The sequence below is a fragment of the Paroedura picta genome, chromosome 1, assembly GCF_049243985.1.
Source record: "Paroedura picta isolate Pp20150507F chromosome 1, Ppicta_v3.0, whole genome shotgun sequence".
Classification (NCBI taxonomy): domain Eukaryota; kingdom Metazoa; phylum Chordata; class Lepidosauria; order Squamata; family Gekkonidae; genus Paroedura; species Paroedura picta.
Window position 1 is genome coordinate 14,361,063 of NC_135369.1, and position 13,222 is coordinate 14,374,284.

A 13,222-nucleotide genomic window follows, 5' to 3' on the forward strand; every position below is an offset into this window, starting at 1 on the left:
GACCTTGCCAGGCTTCAGGAAACTAAACTTAGCAGGCATGAATCAGGGTTCATTACAGATTCATAGAATCGTAGAATAATAGAGTAGGAAGGGACCTCCTGGGTAATATAGTCCAACCCCCTGCTCTACGCAGGACACTCACAACCCTATCGCTCATCCACTGTAACTTTCCACTACCTTGAACCTTCATAAAATCAGCCTCTCCATCAAACAGCTATCCAGCCTCTGTTTAAAAATCTACAAAGATGGAGAACCCACCACCTCCTGAGGAAGCCTGTTCCACTGAGGAACTGCTCTACCTGTCAAGAACTTCTTCCAGATAATTAGATATCTTCTGAATGTTTAGTAAGCTTAGACTTACTGGGACACAAGTTTTCATGAGCAGAACTTTCACTTTGTCAGATGCATGAAGCATTGCATGCAGTTGGCAGGGAGATGTATGCCCATGCAGTAGGAAGGTGGAGTGGTCCTGAAGGCAAAAAGAGGTCAAGAGGCCCAGTTTCTCAGCACAAGGTATGTGATATTAGTAACATTGCAGAACAGTGATAGAAACAAGACCCAGTCAACAGAATAAACCATGCACCCAGAGTGGATCATTTCCAGCTGCTGTTGAATTAGCAAAGCAGGATAAATCTAGATTCAAGGGGATAGCCGTGTTGGTCTGAAGCAGCACAACAAAATTTGAGTCCAACGGCACCTTTAAGACGTAACAAAGATTTATTCTAGGCGTGTGCACATCCACTTCTTCAGTGCATCCACACGAAAGCTGCCACCTTGAACAAATCTTTTGTTGGTCTTAAAGGTGCCATTAGACGCAAGGTCTGCGCTATCAAACCTGCATACGAATTCCAACTCTGCAACTTCTTGCCGCAGTCTCCCTCAGGACAATTTTTGCTGAAGAACGACACCTTTGAAGTCTCTTATTGAATAGGAAGGTTGAAGCGCTTCCCCCCACTAATTGCTGAGTGCTTCTATTTTTAACGCCTGTGTTGTTGTCCCTTTATTTGCTTGCCATGAGACTGTCTGGTTTGACTGATATAATTGGCAGGAGGGCAATGATGTCACAGGTTAGAATGCGTCCTGTCAGACCATGCAAGCGCAGCTGCGTGAGCCCTTGAAAGTATGAGTGCTCTTTAAATTAAGGTTAATGATGGCTTCACTGAGAAATAAATTGGTGCTGAACCATTGCAGGAATCTCCTACGCAAGCTCATTAAAATAAACGGGAGCTGTGCAAGATCACTTGATAGTTTTGCTGGAGTGAACCGAAAAGCTGTGTGGGCCGACAGCTTGTTTTCAGTAGTGGCTAGTCAGATGCTTTTAAAATTCGGCAGGTGGGGCTTGTAAGCAACAGCCTTTCCCACTGTTGTTCTCCAGCACCTGCCATGCAGATTTAGCTGCTATGACTAATTTATTATTTCTTATTTTGATTTATTTTCATTTTGAAGGGGACGACAGAGAACGAGGTGGCTGGATGGAGTCACTGAAGCAGTCGGTGTGAGCTTAAATGGACTCCGGGGAATGGTAGAGGATAGGAAGGTCTGGAGGATCATTGTCCATGGGGTCGCGATGGGTCGGACACGACTTCGCAACTGACAGCAACAATCTCCTTCCCTGTCCAGCTTGCAGTCCAGAGCTTTTTCATTAGGAGTGAGGGTCCTGATCTCATTGGTTCAACAAATAAAGCTGAACACCTAACAACTTTGCAACTAGCGACAACATTTTGATTTATATCCTGCTGCTATCGAGGATCGTCTCGCGGTGGGTTACAAGTATAAAATTATAAAATTGGGCCCAGGGCCTTTTCGATCCTGCACCCAACTTGGAGGAATTAGCTCCTGGAAGAACTGAGGACCCTGATGGAGCTGTCAAAATTCCGCAGGGCTTTTCTGCCAGGCATTTGGTTGAGGCAGGGCTAGGAAGAGCGGCTCCCTCCCTATCCAGACCTGGTAAGGCCTTTTTTGGCCACATATCACTTGAAATTGCCCCCCTGGAAGACTGTCGTCTATGTGAATGGGGGTTGAGGTGGGTGGGAGTGGGGATGTCCTGCAGATCGGGATTTTTCCTGCGTTGCTACATCATGAGATTTCGGTTGCCTAGCAGTGTTGGAAAATGCAGCAGCATCCAGAGCTGGGAGAAGGCAAAGTTGGGTCAGTGAAGGAATGCAGTGGAGGGACGGGAACAGTGAGGTGAAAGAAAGAGGCAGCAGGGGTGGGAGCAGTCGGCAGCAAGGGGGAGAGAACCAGGGAAGGAGAGAGGAACAGAGGGAATTCCTTCTCCCCTTGAAGTTCTTACTGAGTCTGTCAATTGTCCATTTCAGAAAGTGGTTGCTGCCATATGAGGATGAATGCACTTTCAAATAGGATATGAGTCCTGTGTTCAGTTCTGGGCACCACAGTTGAAGAGGGATGTAGACAAACTGGAGCATGTCCAGAGGAGGGCAACAAAGATGGTGAAGACATATGAGGAACGGTTGGGGGAGCTTGGCCCTGTTTAGCCTGGAGAGGAGACGACTGAGAGGGGATCTGATAACCAACTTCAAGTATTTAAAAGGGTGGAGGATGGAGCAGAGTTGATTTCTCTTGCCCCAGAGGAACGAACCAGAGCCAATGGGATGAAATTAATTCAAAGGAAATTTCATCTCAACATCTGGAAAAAGTTCCTGACAGAGCAGTTTCTTAGTGGAACAGGCTTCCTTGGGAGGAGGTGGGTTCTCCGTCTTTGGAGATTTTTAAACAAAGGCTGGAGAGCCATCTGATGGAGAGGCTGATTCTGGGAAGGTTCAAGGGTTGTGAGTGTCCTGTGTTGTGCAGGGGGTTGGACTAGATGACCCAGGAGGTCACTTCCAATTGAATTCTATGATTCAGTATCTATATCTCTTATACTGAAGGAGAGGAGATGCAGCTCAGTGTCAGGGCCTCTTCTTGGCAGGCGGAGGGTCCCCACCGCCAGCATCTCCAGTTAAAAGACTAGTTAGGTAATAGGTGATATGAAAGTCCTAAGACCTTGGAGAGCTGCTGCCAGTCTGTGTAGAGGGGTTCAAGGGGGTGGCAGGTTACAGTGGATGAGCGAGAGGGTTGTGAGTGTCCTGCGTAGTGCAGAGGGTTGGACTAGACGACCCAGGAGGTACCTTCCAACTCTATGATTCTATGAACCAGGACAGGTGGGGGGGTGCCAAAGTGGAGCCCCTGTTATGCATAAAATACGGTCCCTGCTTCGTAAGGTGGAGACATTTGAAGATGATCCTCTAATTCAGTGGTCCGCTACCTTTTGGGGGTTGCGGACCGGTGGGGGGGGGGCGCTGCGCTTGTGCGGCAGCCCATGCCAAAAATGCACATGTGCGGCACATGCGCACCTGCGCCGGTGAGGATGCAAACGCACATGCGTGGCAGTTTCGTGCATGCCTGCCACACATGCACGTTTGCACTCCTGGTGGGGCCGGAAACGCGCATGCGGTTTTCGACCACTGCTCTAATTTACCTTAGCTGAAGAACGTTTCATACGGGTCCACTGTTTTCGCACCTTAGTTGCTTTGAGTTGTACCAGATCAGGAGATCCAGAGAGCTGCTGCTCAAAGTATTTCCCATTTCCATTTCCTGGCTGTCATCTACCGTGCCTCCAACTTGCACATTTTGTTAGCGTACTGGTGAGTCCGTGCGCTGTTGAAAATTGCCGGCCAATGAATAAATGATGCCACGGCTCTCCAGCCAACTTTAATGTACTACTTATGAAACTGCAATTACTAAAACATTTTATGAAGCTTATTACTAGATTGCAAGAATGACTCTGCAGAAACGGACTCCTGAGAATTTAGGCATGTGACTCGGGCTGGGAAGGCTTCATAATTTCCCCAAAACGGTAAAAAAAACTTGACTTTCTGTGGTTTGGCGATTACCACACCAAATTAAATATTTCCTGGTGATTTTTTTTTCGTTGTTGTTGAATTTTACTCTTTGCCAGCAGTTTCGAAAACGTGCCTGAGCTGGCCCCGAGTGATGAAACAGTAAGCAACCCTTGGCTGCTTTTGCGGCGAACTTCTCAACAAGAAGCAGCTTGAACAATTAATGCCTCACCAGTTTATTTACAGTGCTCTCTTGCTTTTCTGTGCATTAGAAGCTGAGTCATTAGAGGTAATGCACTTTTGTGCTGACCGCAGACCATGTATACCTGATACAATTGTACTAAACCATCAACACAGTAGGCTGAAGTGGAACAGGGTGTGGGATGTCATAGTGTCTGAGCCCATATTTAAATCACAATAGAAATTGATCTACCAGAAATATTGATATCCCAGTATATGCCCCAAAGGGCCACAAGATGTAAATTAAAAAGGAAGGAGCCTTGCTGAACTATAGCATTTCGAGCTGAAGTTTCCAAATAAAGGATGTCTCTTATTCTTCCAGACAATTTGACTAGCGTGCAAATAATGGCTTGTTTGGTTGCCCATGGAGAGTATGAATCTCCTGCAGATGACCAGGTGGAGAAAAATCCAGAGATTTGTCCTTGTTCTCCTTTAGTCTCCAAGTAATTTCGATAGGCCTGTGTGTAGGCTGCTCAGAATTGTAGAATGTGAGTAGTTTATTTATTTATTTATTGGACTTACAAGCCCGCTGCTCCCGCAAGGCTCGCGGCGGGTCACATACAATAAAATCAGATAACCACAATAAAATCCTCCTAGTTTGGGTGGATTCACTTACACAGTGGACAGATTGCGGAATAACGGGCACCCTTTTCAAAATTTGGGACCTCCCTTGAAACTAGTGGCAGCCTTAGCATCAAAGTCAAATAATAGTTTTCCGACTCCTTTCCTGGCAGAGCTAAAACAGTTCCGCAGGGCCTGCAAAAAGGAGCTCTTCTGCAAGGCATTTGGTTGACCAGCAACATCTACAGGGCCCCTGCTCCCTCCCTTCTAGAAATCCATCGATGCGCTCTGCTCCTGGCCCTGTTTGCACTGTTAGAATTATCAGTTAGTAGTATTAATTTTATGGGTATATATTATGGATTGTTTCATGTACTGTTTATACGTTTTATGTAAACCGCCCTGAGCCTCCATGGAGGTAAAGCACCGAGTCATGTCTGACCCTTGGGGTGACGCCCTCTAGTGTTTTCATGGCAGACTCAATACGGGGTGGTTTGCCAGTGCCTTCCCCAGTCATTACCGTTTACCCGCCAGCAAGCTGGGTACTCATTTTACCAACCTCGGAAGGATGGAAGGCTGAGTCAACCTTGAGCCGGCTGCTAGGATTGAACTCCCAGCTTCATGGGCAGAGCTTTCAGACTGCATGTCTGCTGCCTTACCACTCTGCGCCACAAGAGGCTCAACTGGGTGATATATAGATATAATAAATAATTTCTAGAAAGTATGGCAACCAGGTCAAGCGAGATTCAAGCCAAATGGGTAGTCAGTTGATCAATGGTGATTAGTACAATCTGTAAGGATGTACTAAACAGCTTCCAAAGTCATGATTGAAGAGCCTGATAAGATGGAAGCAGCAGATGCCCTGGGCCAGGTGTTCTTCTAAGTTCTATTTCTGTTCTGGTAACAGAGAAACTGGAGTTTGGGGAGCAACATAAACCACCATTCCAATGAGATATTTTTCTCTTTTGGAAATGAGTGAAATGGTTGAAGACAAGGTTTTACTTTCTCAATGTGTGATATGAAGAATTTTATATAAAACAATGGTCTGCAGCTTTAGAGAGTGATTATTAGGTCTACTGGAGACATAGAAGAAGAGTTGGTTCTTATATGCTGCTTTTCTCTACCTGAAGGGGTCTCAAAGGGGCTGACATTCACCTTCCTTTCCTCTCCCCACCACAGATACCCTGTGAGGTGGGTGAGGCTGAGAGAACTCTGAGGGCCATTCCGCACAGCGTTAATGTTGCTGAAGTGTTGCCGTTGTGTAACGCTATTTATTTTTCGTTATTCATGACATCGTACACAATCTGCAACACTCCTGCAGCACTCCCGCAAAAATCGCTTTGTTGTAGCACTTTTCGGGGAATCTAAAAGTAGATTCCCCCTAAAAAAACTGCTAGACTCTTGAGAACAACCTGCAACACATCCAAAAGACATGTGCATTCTCAAAACAGCGGTAGCAAGCATGTCCCTCCCTAAGCTCTTGCACCCGAGCTTCCGGCATCATGATCGCCATTTCCCCCCCCTTAAATGGCAAAAGCAACAAATAAGTGATTCTTCTTTGGCTGAAATCCCTCCACAAGCAATTGTCTGTAAAGTTTCCAAGCCTCCTAGTCGTTTACTTTGTTTGCTGTGATTCCTCAAACTCCGCCCCCCAAAGGAAAGAAGGTATGACCCCTGCTTGGGGTTCCAGCAGAAGGGGCACTCTGATTTATTTCTCCACTGTGCAAGTAGATAAACTGGCTTCCTTTCCTTCTCTTGGCACCCGTAATGGTCACTGGGGAGCAATCTTGATTTCATTTGTACTCGTCCAACACCTGACTGTATGATTTGTGTTCTCATCGCTGGAAGAGGTAGTCCGTAGGCTTGCACGTACAGCATGGCTTTCTACCCTTTTCTTTGTGGCTATAAATGCTTGAGCCTAATACACCTGATGTGAAAACAGACAGAAGGGGCCACGTTGTCCCTTGTCTCAACCCACGCCCCATTTTTTTTTTTGGCACTTCCGTCCTTCCCCACAAACGCCGCACAAATGTCTTTGCTGCCTCGATGAGGCGTCTGTATTTCAACAGCAGATTAAACGGCCAGTTTTTACATGCAGCTGTAGGGGATGAATGCATTCTTCAGGTACCGGAAGTCAAGACTATTCAGCTACTTCCCTGTAGTCAGCATATGAGGTGTGCTGGGATCATCCAGAAACTGCTCTTGCTCAATCATTTACGGGACCTTTTGCCATTGATGTGTGGCGCATACAAAACAATCCACTTGAACTCTGAAGAACTCAACAAGAGGATGGTTGAATGGCTGTTCCGGAGCTGTTCCTCAGAGAAATGAGTAGCTCGGTCGTATGTCCCGATGAGCGGCCCGGTAAAGCTGAGGATGGGAGGCACCGTGTCCCGGATCAGGAGTCTGTACTTATACAATGGGTAAAGATTTTTCTCTCTTTGTGGTTTGCCTTGCTGGATTTCTGCTTTCTAAGTCTGCTAGAAGAGGGGGATAGTCTTATGCATGTGTGTCCTCCCTATTCTCCCAGTTCCTTCCCCCTTATCAGATAGAATGTCTGACCCAGCTGACTTTCAGTCTGAAAGTGGCCACAGGGGGCATTTAGAATACAAATGGGCATGAGTTTCAACCTTGTTGTCTTATCTGGGGAGAGGAGGGCAAGTCTTGGGTTTACAAGCCAGAGTCTCCTTTTTTACTACCATCAAAAAGTAATGCCTGACCCAAGGGCCTTGGGACCTTGCACCATGCTACAGACCCTCTTTGGCCCATTATGCATGGGGGGAATAGCGCACATTCGGGGTGGAATGGCGGTGACTAAAATCGCTGATAACGCACGGTGCCGGCTGCAACCGGCCGTAGATTCGGTGCATGCTACCGAAAAAACTGTGTTAGCGAAACGCGGAAGAAAGCACAACTTCCGGGTGACCAGGGTGCAACCAGAAGTGGCGCTGGGGTCGCTGCGTGCATAATCGGTTACTCTGGGTTTTGCCGCCATTGCATCCTGTCCCGTGCATGAGTGGTGTGCTTCGCTTCTTCCCCCTCCGCGTTTTCCATGTGACCCGAAATCCCTGTTTCGGCGGCTGTGCATAATGGGCCTTCGTGATGCAATCTGTTGAAAGGCAGTGGTGCTTACTCTTGGGTATTGCTGCTTGGGCCACGTCTCCTGGCTTTCCTTTCACCCCAGTACAAGTACACTTTGTACCTTCTGTGTGCACGTCTCTCCTGCTCCAGAAAGCAGAATGTGGTCAAATTCAGAACTGTTACAAAAATATCCCATTCATTCTACTTGGAGGACTGTGTTCAATTTTGGGCACTCCAGTTGAAGAGGGATGTAGACAAACTGGAGCATGTCCAGAGGAGGGCAACAAAGATGGTGAGGTGTTTGGAGATCAAGACATGAAGAAAGGTTGGGGGTGCTTGGTCTGTTTAGCCTGGAGAAGAGACGACTGAGAGGGGATCTGATAACCGTCTTCAAGTATTTAAAAGAGTGCCATATGGAGGATGGAGCAGAGATAGCCATCTGACGGAGAGACTGATTCTGTGAAGGCTCAAGGGGGTGGCAGGTTGCAGTGGATGAGCGAGAGGGTTGTGAGCGTCCTGCATAGTGCAGGGGGTTGGACTAGATGACCCATAAGGTCCCTTCCAACTCTATTATTCTATGATTCTACTTGCTTTAATATATTAGATCCAGCCTTCTCTGTATTTGGTGTCTTTCATTTGCAAGTAGCGGGTTGTTTGTTGTTGTTGTAGTTGTTGACTTAGTGTTGGTTGTCTTCATCTGTTTTCAAGCAGTACTTTTACAGACCTTTTATGATCTTGGGGTCAGCCAGTTGTCCATTTGATGGTCGGTAATGGCCTTCTGCTGTGTAATCCCGGACAAAGAGGGGCCCTACTTCCTATGTCCCGCCTCCATTAATTGCATCTGAAGACATGGGTTCTAGTCCATGAATGCTTACTCTGGGATACCATTTTGTTGGTCTTTTTAGGCGCCAGGACTCCTGTTTGTTTATTACTGGCTGAATGAAATGTGATTTGATTTCTAAAGTGGCCACATAATGTTTTCAAGCTGATAGAATCCTGCTGACTTGCATCAGTTCCAAGCACAAGGAGCAGGTAACCTGATTCTGTGCAGATCCAGTGCAGGGGGAGAATAATGAAGAGTTTATGCAATTAACACAAAACAGGTAGTGGCTTAAACTCTTCTGGAGTCTTGTAATGCCATTTCAAAGAGACGATACTTTGGCTTGATGGATGGGGCTTCTGGTCTAGCTGAGTGCTGTATTTGAGACCAAAGAGAGATTAGTTATACATATTGAAGGTATTTTTTTAGCCTGTTTCCACTCTTCTTCAAAGGGCATAGGAACATTATTTAAGTATTTGAAAGGTTGTCACTTGGAGGAGGGCAGGATGCTGTTTCTGCTGGCTGCAGAGGAAAGGACACGCAGTAATGGGTTTAAACTTCAAGTACAACGATATAGGCTAGATATCAGGAAAAAGTTTTTCACAGTCAGAGTAGTTCAGCAGTGGAATAGGCTGCCTAAGGAGGTGGTGAGCGCCCCCTCACTGGAAGTCTTCAAGCAAAGGTTGGATACACACTTTTCTTGGATGCTTTAGGATGCTTAGGGCTAATCCTGCGTTGAGCAGGGGGTTGGACTAGATGGCCTGTATGGCCCCTTCCAACTCTATGATTCTATGATTCTATGATTATCCTGTTTTATTTTCTGAACGGCCCTGTAATGTAGGTTAGACTAAGAGAGCATACCTGACCTAAGGCCACTTGGCATACTTTGTGATTAAGAGGGCATTTGAACCCAAGTCCCCTTTCTCTAAGCTCTGGCACTAGCCACTGTGAAACCTTGGTTGTCATAAAGGTGCAGAAAATAACATAAGGGCCCTGTTGGATCAGATTAGCAGTCCATGTAGTCCAGCATCCTGTCTCAAACCGTGTCCAGCCAGCTCCTCTGGAGGGCCAACAACAAGGCAGAGTGGCCGAGGCCTTCCTCTGAGGTTGCTTCCTGGTTCTGACTGACTCCGCACAGGCAGAAAAGGCCAAGAGGGTGGTCATATGGAAGCGGGGCAAATCCCTACTTCATGTGGACAGAGAAGAGCAAATGGTAGCTCAAGGAGGGCAAAGAATGCACCAGTTGGCTTCACGGTGCTTTGCTGCACCACAGGGTGGACCGAGGCATTCATTTTTGTTTTTCAGGAAAGCGGGATCGCGTGGATAACCCCCCACCATGGGCCCCCCTTGTGTGGCGGAACTATTTCGCCAATGCTTTGTTTCCCGGGGGGACACATTTTGGTGCTGGAGCAGGTCTGGCACTGAAATGCTGAAATCCCCCATGGAGACACAGTAAATTGGAGAGCCTTTTGCTCCGCAGCACTGTGCTGCCAGTGGCCCAATGTAGCTGCTGCCATGCGTAATGGGCCTCTGAAATTCAGTGTTCCCTTCAGTGACCTTGGCCGGTAGCCCCAATAATAGCCCTGTCCTCCAAGAACCTGTCTAATCCCATTTTAAAGTTGCCTTGCCACCGGCCATCACTACATCCTCTGGCTGCAAATTTCACATTTTAAACACACACTGTGACATGATATGGCAGTTAATAGCTGTGCAAGCTCGGCCCGCGCTTATCATGGCCATGTGTGTACCGTTCCCCATAGCATGTGATTTGAACTTTTGAGAAATCCATCTGGAAGACAATGTAAGGCTGCCTAATCCAGGGGTAGTCAACCTGTGGTCCTCCAGATGTTCATGGACTACAATTCGCATGGCCCCCTGCCAGCATTTGCTGAACATCTGGAGGACTGCAGGTTGACTACCCCTGCTCTAATCTTCCCCTCTGCAAGTCAGCCTATACAGCCCATGCCTCAGAGTGCTACAGGTAAAAACACCTTTGCTCCAGTAAGGTTCTTGCAGGATTATAGCTCTTGCCTTGGTAAATTCGTCTTTGAATTGGGCAGAAACCTTCTTCCGTCCTCTTGCTTTTCTGGCAGTCAGATGATGAGGATTCATCTGTAAGCTTTGAGTGGTTCCTGTACAGTGGTGGAGATTTCTGTCTTGTGGCCAAGCTGACTTGAGTCTTGAATCGTTTGTTGTTCTGGAAAGGTGGAGGAAAACCTTGCCAAGGGGTAGGTTACAGGGATTGAAGCCAGCACACAGTGAAAAGCCACTTCCAAGGCACTTGGAAGAATAAAACTAGTGAAGTATTTGGGTATTTTGAAGGCAACATTGTAGCAATTATTTTTAAGTTTGGAGAGCCAGTTTGGTGTAGTGGTTAGGAATGCGACTTCTAATCTGCTGGGTTCGATTCTGTGCTCCCCCACGTGCAGCCAGCTGGGTGACCTTGGGCTCGCCACGGCACTGATAAAGCTGTTCTGACTGAGGAGGAATATCAGTGCTCTCTCAGCCTCATCATCCACCTCACAGGGTGTCTGTTGTGGGGAGAGGAAAGGGAAGGCGATTGGAAGCCGCTTTGAGCCTCCTTCGGGTAGAGAAAAGCGGCATATAAGAACCAGCTCTTCTTCTTCTCTTCTTCTCCTTCTCCTTCTCCTTCTTCTTCTTCTTCTTCTTCTTCTCTTCTTCTCCTTCTTTTCTCCTTCTCCTTCTCCTTCCCGCTGCCAAAACTAAAGGGTTCTTTAAAGGTGTCCTGGTGCACATCCCCAAGCTTCCTTTGTTCCTCTTAAGCATAGCGTCACCTTTGAAAAGTGAGAAGCCTGTCAGCTGACCTCCAGCCAGTCACTACTAATACCAGCTTCTGCTGTTTATACAGAGGGCAATGGAAAGCAGAGTCCTTTGCAACTCTTTCACATTTCAGCCTCCCGCCCTGTTTTCCACGGCTGCCAGCAGCAGCGGCTGCCGAGAGACAGAGTTCGCTTCTGATCTCAGAACCTGCAAGTCTGAACAAACCTCCTGTTCGGCATCCTGGTCTGTGAATTTCCTGATTGCCGACTCTGGACATGTCATGACATGGCTAAAGCGACTGTGTTTTAGCTTGGAATATAGTCCTTGCTGAGCAGGAAGTAGGGTTCTTGGAATGACCTTGGGCGGCAGCAGCTATTTAGTATAACAGTCAAGTCAAGTTCCACTTTGGATGCACTGGCCGAGAACACAAGGGAGAATAGTCGGTCTGTTGTTGAGTCCTCTGTGAGAGCCAGGAATGAAGTTGTTGTAACCAATATGAAAGAAGGGGGGTTAGGATTGCCAGGTCCCTCGCCAACTAGGGGGATGGGGAGGTCAGGTTTCCAGACCCGAGTTGGAAAACTCCTGGAGATAACAAGGATAGAGCCAGGGAAGGACAATTTGGGAACAATGTTCTAGAGCAGTGGTCCCCAACCTTTTTATCACCAGGGACTGGTCAAGGCAATTTTACTGAGGCCCGTGGGGGGGGTAGTCTTTTGCCAAGGGACGTTGCTGTTGTTGTCTGAGCCCCTGTTCCACTTGCTTTCCCGCTGGCACCTCTGACTTCCCACCACCCACTGGGGGGGCACTGCCAGCAGCAGCTGTGCAGTGCCACGTCGAGGGGGAGCCCCAGCCATGGTGGCCGCTGGTGAGCCAGCGGCAGAGTGTCAGGGCAGCCCCTGAGGCAGCAGCCGGGGAGGAGGACGAGGAGGAGCTGCGGCCCGGTACCGACTGATCCACAAACCGGTACCGGTCTCCGGACTGGGGGTTGGGGACCACTGTTCTAGAGTCCACTTTTCAAAGCATTGGTTTTCTACACAGAAACTGACCTCTGCCATCTGGAGATGGACTATAATCCCAGAGGATCCCCCAGGTCTCATCTGGAGGCTGGCATCCCAACGGATAACAAGGAAAAATTCAGTGAAGCCTGTACATCATCTATGAAATGTATAAAACACCAAAGTTTTTTCCAGAAAAGACAACATACATTCTGCTTTGTAGTAATCTACCTCCTGACCTGAATATTACAGCAAAAGGGGTGGGTGGGTGGGTGGGAAGAGGCCAGTGGTAGCTAAGCGCTGAATTAGTCCTGTTCTTAGGAGGTTGAAGCTTTTGAAGTAGCGCTGCCAGATCACCTCAAACAATGCAGCCCTGTTTCACTTCTCAAGCTACAGTGTTGTGAACTGGCTTTCTCATAAGTGGAACATGCAGCTGTTCTCAATTGACACAATAATGCACTGTTAGATGTTAAAACCTAACTATGCGGTAAGGCCATGGTTTCCAACCTTTTTGACATGGATCATTTTGGGGTGCAACCCACTCTTTATAGTAGTTGTACCATTTGTATCCATTTGAGGAAATGCACGAATGAAGATCAAAATGCCAATGTGTAGTAATTTCATGGAACCCCTCCCCCTTTAAGGTGAGAACCACTGATCTAAGGAACTTAGGAAACATGTCACTTTACAGCTTTTTTGCTTGCAGGGATGGGTAAACGTTTAATATTTTTGTGCACCATGTTCTTTAGGCTCCAGGCCTGCATTTAGACGTGAACAAGTTGGATGCTTAACTTTTTGCTATGTGGCCTTTAAAATGAGCATCGGTGGAAACTCCTAATGCAAATGTGGCGGGAAATGTAGGTTAGAAACAAGGATTCAGGTGTGAAAAGCTTGAATGTTACACTTCT

General features: G+C 47.3%; 1 protein-coding gene across 6 annotated transcripts in view; it reads left to right on the top strand.

Annotated features, from left to right (window-relative positions):
- Positions 1-13,222, top strand: part of PACS1 (phosphofurin acidic cluster sorting protein 1) — a 117,153-nt gene that overhangs the window by 24,172 nt on the left and 79,759 nt on the right. Inside the window, exon 1 of one of the 6 annotated variants that reach the window (XM_077322987.1) lies at positions 6,811-7,060. The exons of the other annotated variants lie outside the window; for them this stretch is intronic. Within the exon in view, the coding sequence (XP_077179102.1) occupies positions 6,990-7,060 (71 nt within the window). The 5' untranslated portion in view covers positions 6,811-6,989. Of the gene's footprint in view, positions 1-6,810; positions 7,061-13,222 lie in introns of those variants that run through there. 6 annotated transcript variants of the gene reach the window in all.